General features: G+C 35.8%; 3 protein-coding genes across 6 annotated transcripts; all 3 read right to left on the bottom strand.

Annotated features, from left to right (window-relative positions):
* Positions 1–928: 928 nt before the first annotated feature.
* LOC110685994 (HD domain-containing protein 2 homolog) lies at positions 929–6,791 on the bottom strand. Its single transcript, XM_021862565.1, has 8 exons — positions 6,289–6,791; positions 4,611–4,735; positions 4,480–4,517; positions 3,852–3,962; positions 3,689–3,768; positions 3,309–3,345; positions 1,414–1,455; positions 929–1,317 (listed from the first exon to the last, which is right to left on the bottom strand). Exons 1-8 carry the CDS (start codon positions 6,562–6,564, stop codon positions 1,220–1,222), a joined length of 807 nt encoding a protein of 268 aa, XP_021718257.1. The 5' UTR covers positions 6,565–6,791; the 3' UTR covers positions 929–1,219.
* Positions 6,792–8,054: 1,263 nt separating this feature from the next.
* Positions 8,055–19,023, bottom strand: LOC110685995. 4 transcript variants are annotated; one of them, XM_021862567.1, is made up of 10 exons: positions 18,899–19,016; positions 18,115–18,218; positions 12,570–12,827; positions 11,518–11,821; positions 10,414–10,688; positions 10,141–10,344; positions 9,954–10,046; positions 9,750–9,866; positions 9,273–9,659; positions 8,055–8,289 (listed from the first exon to the last, which is right to left on the bottom strand). In XM_021862567.1, the coding sequence occupies exons 3-10, from the start codon at positions 12,825–12,827 to the stop codon at positions 8,254–8,256; spliced, it is 1,674 nt and encodes a 557-aa protein (XP_021718259.1). In that variant the 5' UTR covers positions 18,115–18,218; positions 18,899–19,016; the 3' UTR covers positions 8,055–8,253. The 4 variants fall into 4 exon arrangements, with proteins under 4 accessions (XP_021718259.1, XP_021718261.1, XP_021718262.1 ...); XM_021862569.1 differs by lacking the exon at positions 18,115–18,218 and having other exon boundaries at positions 12,582–12,827; positions 18,899–19,023; XM_021862570.1 differs by lacking the exon at positions 18,115–18,218 and having other exon boundaries at positions 10,414–10,673; positions 18,899–19,023.
* LOC110685664 lies at positions 12,855–14,958 on the bottom strand. Its single transcript, XM_021862195.1, has 3 exons — positions 14,364–14,958; positions 13,643–14,267; positions 12,855–13,542 (listed from the first exon to the last, which is right to left on the bottom strand). The coding sequence occupies exons 1-3, from the start codon at positions 14,956–14,958 to the stop codon at positions 12,855–12,857; spliced, it is 1,908 nt and encodes a 635-aa protein (XP_021717887.1).
* Positions 19,024–19,222: the final 199 nt, after the last annotated feature.

The following is a 19,222-nucleotide window of genomic DNA, read 5'->3' on the forward strand; positions in this document are numbered from 1 at the left end:
ATACTTTAGTTCTTTTACAAATTTTTAATAAAAATATAGTATAAATACCACAAACCACATTAAAGTCCAGTTTGCGGTGAGGTTTGGTCTAAATATTTTTGGAAACCGCACCAAACCGCAAACTGCGGTTTAATCACTTTCAAAAACCGCACCGCAATTTTCAAACCGCAAACCGCACCAAATCGCAAAATTACGGTTTGGTTTGCGGTTTGGTGCAGTTTAAACCGTACTCTATACAGCCCTAATCCTGGGTGAGCAATTATCTCTCTTGTATTTCTTGTCAACGTTCAGTTAAGCATGTAGTTTAAGTACCCCGTAGTAAATATGTGAACCACTAATCACCCTTTCTTCATTTTTAAAGATGTATTTCGATAATATTTCAATGGATAAATATAATAATATTTAATTGGATATATTGTAAGATGTTTTGGGCAATTGATAGACCTATTTAGCTATTTGCTGAAAGGGAGAAGTTTGTGAAAGACTGCAAGATGCTCATGAGATGCAATTCACAGAGATTATGCATCTATTATACGCTTTGACACATATCTGTAATACTTTATAAGAAGGTAATGACATACGAAGTATACAGGTAATACAATCCTAAAAGTTACACTTAGTCACTTACACTTATCTACAAGACTACAATAGGTGGGTAGCAATGATAATGCCTCTCGGACAATCCTAAGGGCTACATATAAGCATTTAATTTAATACACTTCGGACAAAATCACACATCAATCAGTGTGATTAATGTTTAATAAAGCTTAATAATATCACTTATGTTTCCTTATATTAGCTCAGAATAAAAGGAACTTTGGGTGGTGCAACTGTGGAAGGGACTTAAAGAAGACAGACTATACACTTCAATTATTCTATGTTAGACAATAAATCAGCAAAAGTTGGCTCCGATCATCATTGTTAATCATGGTGCAAAAAGGCCGATTTATTATGCTAATCATCAAGCGAGCATGAAACACGGGTAGCATTTTCTGATCTGAGTAGTAAAAACTATATAATCTGGGTGTACTTATACGAGCTAAAACCCTATACGCCTCAATCTGCATAACAGAGTACCACAAATGCCTGCTTATATTAAATCAGCATACAAAATTACGAGCAATGGTGGAAAACCATCAATCTGGACTGATCAATCACGATGAAGCTACTCCAGTTTTGAGTAGCCATCAGCCCCTTCAGTAAAGATCAAGACTTCGGTTTAGTTTGCTGCTAATTTTCCTTTACTAGCCAAGGTTGATTTCCTTCTAGATATAACCTCAGCAGCCCAGCTTTTTCCTAATTCAGTCTGAAACTTTCCTGAAAATTGTATAAAGTAACATTGGATATTAGCTATATGAGGTTATGGAGCAAAAGGTTAGAGTACAACATTTCATGACAGAAAGCCGGGCTCACCAGCTGTTGACAGGAAGAACTCATCAAGAACCATCCCATGCTCTGTCAAATAAATAAGAAAGCAAACATCAGACCTCAAAACTTCAATGTCAGTGCAGCCAAATTAAAATCTCCATATTTGTGGTAAAAATCAAACAGGTACAAAAACATGGATATTAAGCCACGATGCAAGTAACCATGTAAACCCTGGCCCCTGGGTTATACAAACCCTTACTGCATTGGTCAAATTAAATGTATTCCCATGAGCAAACATTGACACTATCAAAATATGCTTGCGCTTGTCTAAATTAGCAAGCAAATTCAAGTACAATAATGTACAGGTCTCTTAAAAGATCAATGCAGCACCATCACCTCAGGAGCTACATCCATTTTGTCCAAAACTACAACCCAAGTAATTTAGCAATCACAAGTAGGTCAAGTACCAATCCTACAGCTTAGTGTGTCAAGATGCATCACTATACAACCAAACATTTTATATTCTTCACTGCAGGCAGGCAGCACATGCTGTCAAGGATGCTTGATTCTATGACAGGAGAGGAAGCAGAAACATGATAGAATGCTGACACATAAATCCCACAATATCTAATCCAAATGCAATTCTTAGTAGTGATTAATCTCACATAGGAAAGACTGGGCATGGTCACATGGGTTGAAATAAAATCATATAGTATTTTATTATTCATAATTGCCAAGAGCCCAAGAGGGATGCTAAGAGAAAACAAAATCATCAGTAGATATGCGCATGGCACTACAAGTAATGCCTGCTAGCAGCAACACGACACGACTGAAAAACATTATAAAAGGTTTAAGAGATGTGAGCCAGTACGAACATGCTGGTTCAGAACTAAAGATATATGGCTGGCATCAATTGGAAGGAGGAAGGGGTGCAACAAACATCAATAACACCTGTTCTTTTTGTCAAAAATAAAGTCGATTCTATCTTAAATTCAATTAATTGAAGGCCACACTAGAGAAGATGGGAGTCAACTAGGGAGTAAAATCTATCAAGAAATTTATAACAGGAGATTATTTATTATGGCTGGAATACATTAGAGAGGGTAATAAGCATTCCACAGAAGACTAATCCTCTTTCTCTGTCTAGAGTAATGATTCCTTCCTTCCCTCCCTTCTTTTTCTTCCTCTGATCAAGTCCCCCAATCAACCAACATCTTCACCTTCCCAACACTCATTCAATAAGTCTCTAATTGATTCCCATTGTACCCTTGAAATCATCAGATAAACCCCTTAATTCAATCCCTTGTTACATGCAAGGAATAAGGAGGTGTCATTTATTACTCGTCTCTTAACTGTCATTTGTGAAAGAGTGATGTCACATAAACTTTTTTTTTTTTTTTTACTTAGAACTTAGACATGTTACATATAAATTCCAAAAAAGATACTATTATAATGTTCAAGGGAAGAAAGAGACAAATTTCAGTGAGGGGAAGGATATCCATGATCATAAATATCAACAGATAACAGCATGGCCTCTCTTGAAAGCTTTTTGCAAATGAATAAAGGTGTGAATGCCTGTCGATGTCATTTCAAACGAAAACCAGGAGAGCACAAGACGAAGCTATGGTCGAAATGCAGAAGAGGTTTAGAAAAACACCTTAAGTTAAAACCTTTACACCAGAATTATTAAATATTTTAAAAGTAATGCTTAATTACAACCTGAACACCAATTGTGATACCACACTATGAACTAAATAAGTAGTGTAAGAGCCATTGTCCAGAATAGAGGAGCCAGGCCAGTAGCCAGTTAGCCACCACCGAACCAAGTAAAAATGAGCATTTAACAATGAGTAGTAGAGTTTTAAAGATTGATGACAGAGTTAATACATGAAATTAATTGTCAAAATAGCAAATTTTTAGCATTTAAGTATAAGCCTTACCAGTTTCATATTCTAACGCCTGAAGAATCATTTCGACCTGGATAGAAGTAATTACTTATTAGAAAATTGGTAGACCAATAAGTTGAAAAACAGGTTAATGGAGTTCCAGAATTCTGATTTAATAAAAAGCAAATACAGTACATGATTATTATAACTAGAAAAATTATGCCAGCAACAATTTTTTTTACCGGGCTATTGTATGTGTCTTTCAAAACCCTGTGAAAGCTAAGTTAACAAGAATGCCCACATAAAATGCTAAAATTGCAAAGGCATATATAATACGTACAACACAAAGGCATTAAAAGGCATCCATATCACGTTGAATATGTGTAATTCAAGTTACAACGTGCAAAAAACTGAATATGCTAAAAGTAACATACTTTATCAAAATCCTTCACCAGATTAGCTTCCAAAGAAGAATTATTTTCATACTCAGTCCAGAGTTCTTTGATCTCGTCAGCTGCAATCACAAGAAAATATGAGCAAGATTCCATACTAACAAAAAAGGTATGCAAAATATTAAAGAAGGCAGCTATTGCCAACCTCTCATCCCACCACCAAGAACTTCACACATTTCATTCAATGCTGCCTGCTCCATTCTGCTCTTTTCTTCTTTTGGTATGCCATCAGAGGGTGTTATATCTCCAACAATAGCTAGTAGTATTCCAAGGTCATCAAGAGGATAACGACAAGAATCAGAAATCAGCAATCTAGGGAAAATAGAACTCAACACAGTGCAATAATTTGAAGATACAAACGATGTTCACTCATAATCAACAGTGATTTGAAGTTCTAGCACAAACAAGATAATAGGATAACATAGGAGTAGTGGTGCATAAACAAATATGAACCTGACATTAATCTTTAAATGCTGCATATTAGCATAAAACTGAAAAACCATCTTTCACTTAAGAAGGCACCACAAGGATTAAGTAGATACTATTCCTAAGTAGTCAAATTCTAGAGACTTCAATAAAACCCAAATTGATATTTAGTTTGTAACAGATGAATATGTGATAATTACACTATTTTGGTTTATACAAAAGCCGAAGAGTCCTAATGCAGTGAAGAAATAAACAATATAGGCAAGCTGATTCTTGTCACAAAGAATATCAACAACTTATAATACCATGAGAACATAAGATATTGTAAAAAACTAAAAAGAGTATACCTTCAGCAATATCATGAACTACTGCCATCTTGATACATCTGTGCAAAGCATTGTCAAAAGAAGATAATACAGCTCATCAGCAAGGGAAATACCAATATGTCCAAAACAAGCATAATTGGTTAACATCCAACCTCTCCCTGTTCACACCCGGAATGTCCCCAGCAATCAAACCCATCAACGCCATTCGATACATATGATCAGCAATAGATTCAGGGCCCTTAATCCGATGATTAATCCATCCCTTCCTTTTTGTGGTCTAGCAAGAAAAGTTCACAGGCAGATATATAACAGAACGGTTGAATGAAAAACAAGATATACTCCATCTTGTCCAGTTACAAAGTTCTCAAATTACAAAGTTATTGTACATCAAGCTGGTCTAATAACATGAATACATCATACAGAACCAAAGTAATAACACATTAGCCATGCATGTCATTACTAAAAAAAATGTAACCTAAATCTTGATTAGAGTTGAGAGAAGCAGAGAACATCAAGTAAAATGGTGAGTTTGGCACAGTAGTATATCTTAAAGCAAGAGTTAAGCATAAGATGAAAACTGAAAAGTAGACCCTAGAGAAAGATGGAAGTGATGAAAGGAGGCAAGGCAAAAAATAAAATCTTAAGAGGGTAAAGCTGGGTGATTTTAGCATTCTCATACCCCCTTAAATTTTATTTTATTTTTTTTCCTTCTTCTTTCACAAGACAAATCTCAGCTTCATTTCCCTTAATTGAAATTTGGTCCAGCAACACAGAATTACAGAAGACATAGAATTGAGGGGCAATCCACTACGGCTCCAACCAAACTCTTGCGTATCCATAAGTGGAGGCAAGTTATGCAAGATGATGTGCAATCCAATTCCCCACCATAAATACATGAACAACCTTACAATAATTGAAACTTCCAACTAAAGCTAAAACATATCGGACAACAATTTGCACAAATGATCTTTCTGACAGTCTGACACCTTCATCATAGTCATAAACATTAGCTCTAAGCAATCACTCTCGAGTCACAACCAACACATCTTAAAACCAGCTTTGCAAGCATAAGTCACTGCAATCACAATGTCTGCAAAGCCTCAGCTTCCGCTTACGCAGCAACAACCTCTAAATCCTAACCCAATCCCCCCCCCCCTCTCCTTATTTATACAGATGTACTGACACGCATAGAGAACCTCTGCAAATTTACAACTAAGATTGATAGTTAAGGCATGTTTTTTCCAATTAAACTAATTTTTGGCGAACCTCTAAGCCAAAATTCACAAACAAGAAGTATTAGTTGAAAAGCATATGGGGCTATGGGCAAACTCATATCCACTAGTCCACTACCCAACACAATAAAACAGACATATGATCAAAATTCATGAAAAAGAACCCATTGCTACCATGCAACACTTCAAAAAAAACCATAGCAACTTCAGCAAAAGCCTTGAAAAGTTGAATTCACCCACATTGAGATGAAGCATTACAGAATTCTCTTCAAACCCCAACATTACACACACCAACACAAACATAAATAATAATTGTAATTTGCAGTAACATTCTATCAACTCTTGTCCAAACCTCTATCAAATAACTCCCCATTTCATCACACGCTCATTTGGTAGGGGGTAATAAATAGCTAGTGTCACACTAGAATCATTGCGAAATTACAATTAAATTCATTCCCACCTACCAAATGGGCCGTAAGTATAATCTAGAACACCTAATTTTACAAATTAAAAAAATAAAAAATAAAATAAAAACTCAAAAAGATGAATTAGTTAGAAGAAATAAAAACCAATGCAGCAATAAATAAAAATACAGTACCTTAAGGCGATGACACAATGTAAGAAAATCAATGGCGGACGAAGGCGAAGGCGAGGAATTCGACATGGCAGAAACAGTAGAAGAAGTGCCAATATTAGGAGATTGACAACAAAGTGAGACCAATTTGAGACTTCTACTGAAATTCTTCGATGAAAACGATGGTGTGAAGGAAAAGGAGAGGGAAAATTGGCGGCGAGAAAGAGAATGATAGGAAGGGAAAGAGGAGTGAGAAATTGCAGGAGAAGAGAGCGATGGATTTGCAGTTGCAGACGACATTTGATCGATTTTGTAATGTGGTGAAGAAATTTTTAGGCAAAACAAAAGTATGCCAGAAAGTGCAAGTTTTTTTTTCAGAATTGTTGTTCGTTTTTGTGTTGGTGGCGAAGTTGTGGTATACGGTTGCTGTTCACTTGTTCAACAGTAGGGAGTGAAGTGCGGTTCGTGTGGTTGTTGCCGTGGTTGGTGTATGATCGAAGCTTGTTGTTATGGTTCGAGTCTAAGACCCCCCACTAGCGACTTAGCATTAACGGGTCTACTTTTTCCTACTTTCAAAAAAATTATAGGATTTCTCTTATAAATAGTGTATTGTCAATTATACCCTTTAAGATTTGCATTTACATGTTAACCCTCATTAGTTAGTACTTGTCATTATTACTTAGAATAGTGCGCAGACATTTATACTCCTAAAATATTTGTTTACATATTTTTCATATTAATGTAATCAACAACAGAAAATGCTTCCCAAACATTGCTAGCTATGGCGTGTGCACGCGCATTAACTACCCTAATTTAGGTAAAAAGGATGTGTTGTATCAATTCTGAAACTCGCAAAAAACAAAAAGAAAATATTCTCTTCAAAGTTGGTACTCTTGTTAGTAGGAGAAAAAAAAATACAAAGTATAACTATAGAAGTAGCAAAACTAGGATTTTAGTGACAGTGAAGAATAATAAAATACTAAAGAACAAAGACCTATTTTTAATTTTTTGAAAGAACAAAGAATTAAATTTTTAACACTCTCTTCTTATATCTACTCCCTTTTTTTCTTTTCTTTTTTTCTATTTTTTTTTAATGCATCACTTAAGTTTTCACAATTGTCGAGGCATAACTTTGACCATCAATATATTAAATTAGATATTAATAAAAATTATAAAAAAAAATAAAATTATGTTATGAAAGTAGACATTGTAATGAATACAACAATATATTACCAGATCATGTTTGTAAATTTAATAGTAGTAAAAAAAAATAAGTCGCTAACAAATGAATAGAGTAAAATCACAAGTGATGCATTTAAAAAAAACGGAGGGAGTAGTCCTTAATCAAAGCACTACTACATTTAAGAGCTAATACAACGGCTTTTTTTGTTGTATTAGGTGTCAAACACCGTTGTATTAGACCTAATACAACGGTTACCAACCGTCACATTTGCAAGGGTTGGATTAGGTCTAATACAACGGCAAAATAGACCTAATCCAATGGATTGAGCAATCTGTTGGATTAGGTTCCCTTTTTTTTTTGGGAATAATTGGACCTAATCCAACGGATTTTTCGCTCAATCCGTTGGATTAGGTCCTTTATTTTTTTATTTTTTTTACATCCGTTGTATTAGCCCCCCCTTTTTTTAAAAAAAAAAAACCCGTTGTATTAGACCCCTTTTTTTTCTTTTTGTTTTTTAAAACCGTTGTATTAGGTAATTTTTTTTAAAAAAAATCTATAATAATAAATATAAATTATATTAGTATATTTATAATTTAAATAAACAAAGTACATATAATATATCTTCGTTGCATTACAAAATAAACGAAGTACATATAATATATATTCGTTACATTACAAAAGTAAACGAAGTGTCAATACTAACTAATTATAAATGAAAGTTCATTAGCTAATTAATTAACAAACGTTTAATGTGAAAGCTCTCTAGAAGTTGCAATAGATACATAAAATCAACATTAGTCCTTACTTCATTCATCCCGGGGTAGCTCATCGTCATCAAGCACCTAAGTAAAAAAAGTAATGCATAAGCCACAATACCAACAACAATAACAACACCAATTGGGGAAATTAAATAACGCACAACAACACACAAATCAGTCATCAAAGTACAAAATATACAATAAGAGAACAAAAATCAGACATCCTTGGCAAGATATCATAATTTTAACAATTTTCCACATCCAATGGTAAGTGAAATCAAACAAACAAAAGACATCAGAAGGCTATATCAACAGTTTGAGCTAATGCTATGTTTAAACAGCTCGAAGTTGTTAAATACCAGGAGCATATTAATGTAGAATGCTGTAAAGATTTAAGCAATACTTGTACGCAGTATAGTATTTTTACAAGGGCCTCAGCCCCCTTGGGATAAAACAAAGCTTCATCCCAGGCTAAGAATTACTTAGAGAGATTGATTACTTTCTTCTTGAATATTGGAAGATAAATAAAAGGGGAGAGACTGACTATCATCCAAAGATAAAGGTTTTATGAGATTCCTCAGGAAACCAAGTTATCAAAATGGAAACCCACTTCCAGGATTTAATACATCAAAGAGATAAAAATAGAAGTTAAGGCATTTTAGATGTCTCACATGGGAGACAAGATCCAGCATAATGTGATCAGCATACGACATTAATTATCGCACACCTGATTGTTATGCTCGGGGAATGCTAGAGGGAGATAAGGAGTGGAATGATGCAAGTTGTGAGGCGTCTATATGGGCAAACTCAGCATAACTACGCCAGCCCCTTCTATAGTAGGCAGGCAGGTAGGCAAGCAAGCAGGCAAGCAGTCAGGCAGGCAGGCACGTAGGCAAGCAAGCAGGCAAGCAGTCAGGTAGGCAAGCAGTCAGTCAGGCAGATAGGCAAGCAAGCAGGCAAGCAGTTAGTCAGTTAGTTAGTTAGTCAGTCAGTCAGTCAAGCAGTCAAGCAAGCAGTCAGGGGAAGTTTAGAAATTAAAGTTTAGAGCAGAGAAGTGCAGATTATACCTGATTAAATGATTTTGAAGATTGTCCACTTTGGGCAGTATTTCGATCTGGTGCGCTAGATGCATCATGCGGAGTCAATTGCTGTAGAGTACTAGGAACCACAAGATTAATCCCGGGGTTCACCTCGCGAATCGAATCCAAAACTGCAGCGGTGATGGTAGGTGCAATTTCTTGGACTAATTGTGTTTCTATGCCTACCAGGAATTCCTCCGGGAGTATGTAATTTGACTTTGTATCTTTGTTCTTCAAATCACTCTTCTTCACACCCGAGCCATATAGATGCAAACGACTTTTGCATTTAGGAGGTGGAATCACTTCACTGTAAGGGTCATTGCATACATTACCATCTTCTTGTGATTGTGCTGACTCCAAAGCATCAATTTTGTCCTGTTTAGGCAAACATAGTAATATGTTACTAATTATCGAATAACTAACAATATTTAGGCGTACAATGTTACTAATTATCGAATAACTCACAATATTCTCTTTTGCTTTTTCAAAGCTGCTAATGTATGTCCTTTCAGCACTTCTTTTTCTTGATTCCTTGTAAACCTTTGCTTGAGAAGGTTCTTTCTTGTCTGGATCTTGTTGTTGCTATATATATGTAAATCATAATATATGAAATTAGAATAAAAATATAGTCAACATGCCTATAATTTAGATTTTAAAAAATGTACTTACCAACTCATGGCGTAAAATAGCATATGATTTGCGTCCCAAAGTGTGCATATCATCTAACATTAGACGATTGCTTTTGTTGCTTTGGCTAATTGCCTAGGGAAAATCGGAAACCACTATTTAATTCAAAATTAAACACATATTAGATAAAATTATTCGAGAGAATTAGATTAGAATCAATATACAGTACCTTCGCCTCATCGGTATGCCAATATTGTAGAAGATCTAGGAACATCTGATCGGAGATTGTATCTGGTTTATGTTCCCACCTTAAATCATCCGTATCATATGCATATAAGTGTTTCTTCTTGATTTGGCATTTATAATATTTCCAACAACTATTTACAGTATCCATCACCCAATTTAACCCGGCATGGGGGACCATATACTTCTCCTGTTCAAGCTAAAACATTAGTAACGTGTAGAGGTGTACGTGTAATGCAACAGTATCATTGTATACTACCTGGACATAATCCAATATCTTATCAAGTGTCGGTAGGCTAGGAAAATTTCTGTAGTTAAGCGGTGCAAGTTCGGAATCCCTTGCCACCGTTCCCAGAAAAAACTTGAACTCTTGCACAATCTCCTTAGTAGGTCCAACTGGCTGACCTAATGAGTTCAGAACAATCACAGGACGCTCCTCTCTTGAACGTGCGTGAACTCTGTGGAGCATTGTTCGACCTCGATGTTTTTTCCTTTTCGAGGACAATTCACTTGGTGGATCTGTGGTAATAAACACTGCATTCGTAAGTTTATCCAGCTTAACAAGTTTATATATATCTCAACCAGTGCTTTAACAAAGATGGCAGAATCAGATAAGAAAGATTTTTCAACTGAGAATGCAAAAGAGAAAATGTTATTGCTAGGTAATTTTAAATGCGTGTACTTTATTGATGTGTATTAGTTACAGCAAATTCCATAAACTATACTAATGTATAAGTTGCTACATTATTCTCTCCATTTTCCATTCAGCCTTACTTTTGATGGTTATGTGTCTGTGGTACTTCTAGAAAAAGTTAAATTATCGAAATGATTTATGTTTATCACTTAGAAGAATCTGTCTATCAGTTGAGGGTACTGCTGCAATTCATGATGAATTAGAGATATTAGTTGAATGAGTGCAAATGGAATAAGATAGGTGCTGAAACACTTCATGTTATTTTTTCACTGTGGCAGTGGAGCAGGGAGAACCTAAGGAAGTATTCAGAGACAATATCTTATTAAGTTATGCTTTTCTTTCCTGTGTTCAGACTTTAAATTGAAATATTACATATTATATATTTTTAGCCATTAGGTCTAATATGAAATAGATACGATTATTGAACAAACTACAAATTTTAAGTTTCAGGAATCAGAGGCAAAATATAAGCTCCATTGCATATACATGTGTTTTTCTTTTATAAATGTCTAGGAAGAATGTATCTACTTCTTTATTGGAGTTTTCAATCTATTTATGTCTGTCAAAGAATATTTATACTATTAATTATATCTATAATTATATTTTACTAAAATTATAACAATTTGACAGGTTAACCTAAGGCAATCATAATTGATGATCAGAATATACCTTCCATTCCAAACTGTGCCATAATTGCTCGTTCCACTGCTTCATTGCCCTCACAATCGAACTGAAGAGCACAATCGGTCTCATTCAGCTGCTCATCATCATAATTTTGCCCTTTTTCATGCACCTCACTGCTCATCATCAGCGCTTCATCCTTTTGTCGTTTCCAAAACTCGAGGTAGGCTGACATTGAGCCAGGAGAACAGAACGCTCTTTTCTTCACAGATGCCTTTGTTGACCCCAATTGTTGTTCTTGCTGCTTCCTTTGAATTTCCCGTGTAGGAACTGGATGTTGTTGAGAAGAGACCTATAAAACAAAAGCAAAACAAGTTACTATGTGACGGGTCTGGAAGAGCAAAGGCAGGAATGTATATGTCGTCAAAAAACCCAAGAGACATTGTGTATCATCAAATCAATCCACAATACATTAAACCAAAGATAGAAAAAAAAAAGAGCGATTATGAAGCTGAAAGATATAAATTCCAATCATTAGCTTAAAAATGTATGGGAACAGCAGTAAAAACATTAAGATCAGCAAACAATCTCAACAAGCAACAAGACTGATCATCATACTTCTAGTAGCTAAGTCTGTGAGCTAGTGATCACTAAACCAGATTAGCAACATTTTTTTTAAAAAATCTAAGCAGGTAAGTCTCAAACCCATCACAACCACTTCCGCATCCGGGATCCACTAGCTCAAGCCACTGCCAGTCATCACACTTCAGGTATGATAAACCTCAGGAGCACTGTGGAAGCTAGCACTGCTGACAAACGAGTCTAAGCTCATTAACAGAACAACAACACGTAATAGCTGGAAGGAGGCTATGTAATCTTGACTAATAAGATAAACCAAAATGATTCATGTATGCTCATGCTTAGTAAACCTAATACAATCTTCTTGATAGTTGAGACTAGTGCAGACTTCAGGAACTAAATTTATAGAGGAGAATGACCAGAAAATTAAGATAATTCCTACACAACTTATACCAAGAGTCTGGCAGAGCAAAGGCAGGAATGTATATGTCGTCAAAGCAAATTCAAGTTACTAAAGATACCTTTTCACATACTTGTCTTTTTTCAATACCAAGAGTTTCTTGTTCCATATCAGAGTCTCCTGAGGAGCCATCATCTGTCTGCCTCACACTCGAACAAAGTATGTTGCGTGTTTTTTGTTGCAATATCTTATTCGCCAAGGATCCCGATCCTTGGGCTGACATTCTTTCAGCATTATGCTTCAATTTTCTAAGCCTTTGTAACTCATAGTCTGGAAGCTGACTTTGGGAATTAGAAGCTTTTGCTTTACTCCCCTTCATCTGCAAAGCCATTCAATGAGAACATGTTTACAAACCATAAAAGATAATAATATGAAAAACAATGCAATATAATATAATATAATATGAAAAGCAGTGCAATATAATGTAATATAAATTGTTAGGGAAAAAACCATTAGAAAGCTCTCTAGGAGGGATTTGAACAGCATAATGCCAACCATCTCTATTAAGATCTTCAACATAAAACACTTGATGTGCTTGAGATGCCAAGATAAATGGTTCTTCTTTAGAAATTGTCTTAGACATATTAATCATTACAAGCTCATCATCGTCTTTTTCAGAGTGAAACCACACACACTTAAATAAGACGACACGGAAATAGCCATGGTAAGATACTGAAATGATGTCTGTTATTGAACCATAATAATTAACATTAGCCTCAACAGGATTTTGATCTTTGGAACTCGCAAAGCTATGTGTCATGGCCGTTAGAGTGACTCCACTATTTTGAGTTACACAATTAGCATCGCGCTTCATGGTATGGAACCTATAACCATTGACTGAGTACCCTGTATACTTTTTAGCAATGTAAGAAGGCCCTTTTGATAACCATATGATATTGTTAAGGATGATCTCTTGACCCTCTTCAACAATGAAATCAACTTTCTCCCTAAACCAATCCACAAAATCCTTGCTGTGATCTTGAACGCTATCCCATTTTCTTTTTCCTCTAGCGCTTACAAATTCCTTGTGCTCACTATGAAATAAAAAAAGATTACTTTATTAACACTACAATTAAAACATATTGAAAACCAAGAGAAAAAGAAAAAAAACTACATTTTGGTTGGTAATCTAACCTTATATATTTCTCAACTTCCTCGCAGTCACAATTGAACAAGACATAACGATGCGCTTGTACCCATTGATTGTAATCAAGTATGTGTTCACGGTCTTTTTTCTTTGATGTCCTTCCTTTCCCTTTTATTGGACGTCCTACCTTAGGAAGAAATGATTGTGATGTACTACAGGCATTAACTTGAGGTGTGGCCGAGTTTGATCCATTCAAAAATCTAGCTACAAAGGCAACACATTCTTTGGCTAGATATCCTTCTGCCATTGAGCCTTCTGGACGAGCTTTATTTCGAACATCTTGCTTCAGTCCATGAAGATACCTCTCAATCCCATACATACACCTTGAACTTACAGGTCCACCCAACTTAATTTGGCCCACCAAGTGTAGAGGTAGATGTACCATTATATCAAAAAAGGCAGGTGGAAAAATCCTCTCAAGTAGGCATAATGTTTCAACTATCTCATATTGCAATTTTTCAAGATGTTGAGGATCAACAGTTTTACTCCATGTACTTTTAAAAAAACCACAAAGTCTAATCAAAGGAGTAGCAACATCTTTGGATAATGTTGTCTTCACTGCAATTGGGAGCAAATTATTCATCATAAAATGTGCATCGTGGCTTTTGTAGCCTGCAATTTTCCTTTCCCCAACTTGTACACATCAACCAATGTTAGAAGCATAGCCTTGAGGAAGTTTGGCATTTTTGAAGACTTGGCAGAACTTACGTTTTTGCTCCAATGACATCCAAAAGCGGGATCTTGGAAATTCTTCGCCACCATCTTCCAATTCTCTTGGTTGAAGCTCCGGCATCAAATTAAGCTCTACCAAATCTCGACGAGCACTCACATGATCCTTGGTCTTTTGAGAAATGTCTAACAATGTCCCGATGACACTATCAAACACATTTTTCTCAATATGCATTACATCGAGGTTGTGACGATTAAGACAATGCTTCCAATATGGTAACTCGAAGAAAATGACCCTCTTTTTCCACGAATTCGGATCATCAACATCACGCCTTGGTTTCTTTTGCTTATTTCCAAATTCATTTGGAAAATCACGCAACAGATTAGCTACATCAATTCCATTCAATGGAGTTGGTTGATGTCTTTCCTCAACTTTCCCATCAAAATTCCTCTTATCACGACGCCAAGGGTGAAATGGAGGTAGAAATTTACGATTTTCCCTATACACATTCTTAGCACTATAAGGCAACCACTCAGAATCTAATTCATAATGACACTCAGGGCACGCCAAGTATCCTTTTGTGCTCCAGCTAGATAACATCGCATAAGCAGGAAAATCACTCACGGTAGTCATCAATGCTACATGCATGTGAAACCTCTGGTTACTCGAAGCATCATAAGTTTCCAGTCCGAACTCTCACAAATCCTTTAAGTCCTTCATTAGTGGTTGCAAATATATGTCAAGGTCATTGCCTGGGGAAGAAGGACCCGGAATTAGTAGTGCTAACATCAAATACTCAGGCTTCATAATCATCCAAGGAGGCAAGTTGTAATTGATCAACATAACTGGCCAAGTATTATGTACAATACTCATTGAGTTGAACGGGCTGAAGCCATCTGTGGCTAGTCCTAGCCTCACATTGCGCGGGTCATCAGAAAACTCTTTGTACAAGGAATCAAATTCCCTTTAAGCTTGACCGTCAGCTGGATGATGTAAAAGATAATCATTTTCACGCCCATCCGCATGCCAAGTCATGTATCTTGCCGTTTCTTGACACATAAATAGTCGTTGAAGCCTTTTCTTTATCGAAAAGTACCTAAGAATCTTTTGAGGAATCCTATAGGTCTTTCCTTTACCATTTTCTTGACACATAAATAGTAAAGTCATGTATCTCGCCGTTTCTTGACACATAAATAGTCGTTGAAGCCTTTTCTTTATCGGAAAGTACCTAAGAATCTTTTGAGGAATCCTATAGGTCTTTCCTTTACCATTTTCTATGTCATCCTCTTTGTCCTTTGATTTCCATCTTGGTGTTTTACAAACATGGCAGCTTGTTGCATTTTCATGCTCTTCCCAATATATCATGCAATCGTTTGGACATGCATCAATCTTTGTATAATCCAACCCCAACACTTTCAAAACACTTTTCGCTTCATTGAAAGAAGTTGGCAACTTTGCATCAGGAAACACCTCCCTTATAAGCTCCAATATATCTCCAAATGCGGCATTGGTTATATTATGATCACACTTCAAAATAAAAAGTCGAATCATGAAGGAAAGTTTTGAGTGATTTTTGGAACCAGGATACAATTCTTCTTTCCCTTCTTCAACTAACCTAAAAAAAAATTTTGCCTCATCATTTGGCCCCTCTTTAAAAGCATCACGTGCATCATGCAACAACCTCACTACGTCATCGCTAGAGTCATTTGGGATTGACCCTTGATCATTATCCAAAATAGTTTCTTCTCTTTGGATATTGAACCCTAAGTCTGATAACTTATCCGATCTTGGAACAAAACCATTACAAATTAGATGGTCTCTCACCACACCTTCACACCGCCAAAAACGATAATGACAAATTTGACAGGGACAACAAATTTGATTTCCTTGAGACTTAATAGCAAAAGCCCTTTTGACATATTCGTCGACTCCTTGTTCATATTCATCGCTCCATTTGGCAAACATCCACCAATTCTTAGTTCCACCTTCCATTCCTTAGGGTAAAAATAGAAATTAACAGAGTAAATAGGAAAAATTATTTGATAATTCTAGAAGGCCTTGACTTAAGTCCCTAATTTAGCTGTTACATAATGTTCCATATTTTGATTGATGTGGATTAGAATTTAAAAACAAGCAAAACCCATATTTAATTTACCATTTACATCATACTGAACAATTGACATTCAACAGTAAGTAATGAACAGAAAATAATAAAGCAAACAATTAAATAGGCACAGGCACAGGCACAACTATTAGTTTCCATACTCTTGCTTTTAAGTTCCTTGCGGTCCAGATCATATTTTCGAAGGGAGTATTTTTGTATGATTTAGCTGCAAATTTGTCTCTCTTGAAGTTATTGATTCCCTTTTGTGTTTTCAAATGTCTTTGGGCCAGTGGGGGTGCATCTGTCTCCATTGATCTTTTGCATTCTTTTCTTGTTAAAAAAATTATGTATCTTTTCTATTGCTGGTTTTGGAGATTATGGAATTTGGTGGAGGGAGATTTAAAATTTTGGAGGGATGACATGAACTGGTTAAATAGGCACCATTTTGCATTATTGCTTGATTTGTTTAAAGCTCAGTTTGTTGTTTTATTTGTTAGGCACAGTTGAGTACAAGTTGTTTGTGGGGTCACTGAACAAGCTTGCTACAGAGAAGGAAGTGGAGGAGGTATTATTTGGAAATTCTTATCTTTTTTGGTATTTGTAGTCCATAGTCTGCATCATATGATCCAGCTGATGAGGTTAATAAATGTAAAAGTATGTTACCACTTTACCTTATTGCTCAACTTTGCTGAAATTTTTTGAATGAAATGTCATCGGGTCATTTGTTAATATGAAGACCACTATTCTTGTGATTAATGTCTTGTTCATCTTCTAAACCTAATTGGATCTTTTGCTGTCTTTGCTGAAATCTGTTTAATTCATCATATCTAACAATGTTAATATCTTTTTATTCCTATAGGCATTAGGTGCCTACTGTAGTTCCTAGACTCTTGTTACTCATTCAGGGTCTACTCTTTGATGTACAAACCATTAGAAACGGTTTTAAAGTGTTCCTTCACCTCTATGTTACCCCAATCCTTTCCCATCCAGCCCCACGTACTGCCTCCCCACCCATTCACCTCTATAAACAACCGATTCATCTTTCTCCCTTATAACACGACCTTCTCACCAATCTTCTTACAGTTTTACGCCCACCTTCCTTTCCTTGTAAATGATTTTATCGGCATTCTCGTTGTTTATGCTGTGTTCTGCTTCTCTCCATTTACCAAAACATTGATTTTTTTTTGGCTCAATATTTTAAAAATTTACTCTTGTTCCCTTTAATTTTGGGCCTCCCATCCCTTTCCAATAGTAGTTTTAGCTGAATAATTGATTGGCAGTGATAACAGTAAGACTGTAATAATTTTTGCTGGAGTTCAAAAGTTTAGTGTAATACTGCCAGCTTTCGAGCTGTAGTGACTCCTAAGGCAAAATCAAAGGGCATTAATGATGGAGAAGCTCTGTGAGCCTTCCGCTAAGTGTTTTAATACCATTTATTCATTTAAAGCACTTGAAAATATTAAAATTGAAGCAAACCCAGATCATATTTCACGCTACTAATTAGTCAAAAACAGCAAATTTGATGAGAAAATCCACTTCAAAATTAATATGAAGTAGTGTCTATCAAAACAGAAAAAGAAAGTAGTGATTCGGTCATAAACACTATATTTTGATTTATTCATGCAAAAGAGTACATTCAGATATTTAGTCCATCTGTCCATGGAAATTGAACAGGCCAAACTAACCCGGTAGAAAGTACATGACAAGAAATAGCTTCAAGATTCCAATTTTAAGATAGAGAACGTTGTAGTTCGTCAGTGCACCTAAGATCACTTCATCTAACTCATTTCTGGAAAAAGGGAACATAATCAAGAACATGGAACCTAGAAAAGTAAGGACAGAAGCTCGGTAACAGAGGAAATCCAAAGCACAGACCACAGTAAGATTTAGAAAACAGAACATAGAGCCGAATGATATATCAAGGAGCAAAAAAAGAGTTCGAATTGCATAAAGCTACATAAGCGAATTGCCTGTTGGGTTATGTTTATAGCAAATTGTCCAAATACGCCCACCCAAACAGATTTACATAAAAAAGAACAAAGGTTGTAGCATAATTATGAGCAATGTCTGAGCCAAAGTAATATAAAAACAAACGGCACAAAATAAGTTGTCTATTATACTACAGAAGAAAATTAGATACTGTAACCTCATATTAATTGTACAGGTTTTACAAGAAGCAAACTGCAAAGGCCACCAGAAAGAACTGAGAAAAGGTTAAGATTCGAGCAGCTAACTTCAACAGGTATGTCAAGTATTCCCAAATAAACCCCCAAAAAAAAATTAGGGTTCATAAATCGAAAAACCACCCCAACAACCACCCTCAAGCAAGCAATCAGCCACATGCAACATTCGAACAAATCAACAAATCCAAAGATTCGAGCAATCAGCCACATGCAAGGTTCAAACTAAAACTAATTACAAAACAAAATCAACAAATCCATAATTGGTAGACGAAAATTCAAGGTATACCTTAAATAGAGATTTGAGCACGAAGCAGCGGCGGCAGCGAGCAACAGCGAGCTAGGGAGGAGAACGAAGGAAGGAGCAGCAGCGAGCTAGGGAGGAGAACGAAGGAAGGAGAAGTTTGGGAAAGGGGTTTCAATTTCATTTTTGGCTCTAATATTTCAGCATTTCCCGGGTTTTTTTTGTTTTTTTTTTACTCATCCGTTGTATTAGGTCTTATTCTTTTTTTATTTTTTTTTATTTTTTGGGGCTGATCCGTTGGATTAGCTCCAACTGAAAAATAAAAAAATTCGGGAACACTATCCGTTGTGTTAGAAGAATAATCCGTTG

This window comes from Chenopodium quinoa, unplaced genomic scaffold, assembly GCF_001683475.1.
Source record: "Chenopodium quinoa cultivar QQ74 unplaced genomic scaffold, ASM168347v1, whole genome shotgun sequence".
Taxonomy (NCBI): domain Eukaryota; kingdom Viridiplantae; phylum Streptophyta; class Magnoliopsida; order Caryophyllales; family Amaranthaceae; genus Chenopodium; species Chenopodium quinoa.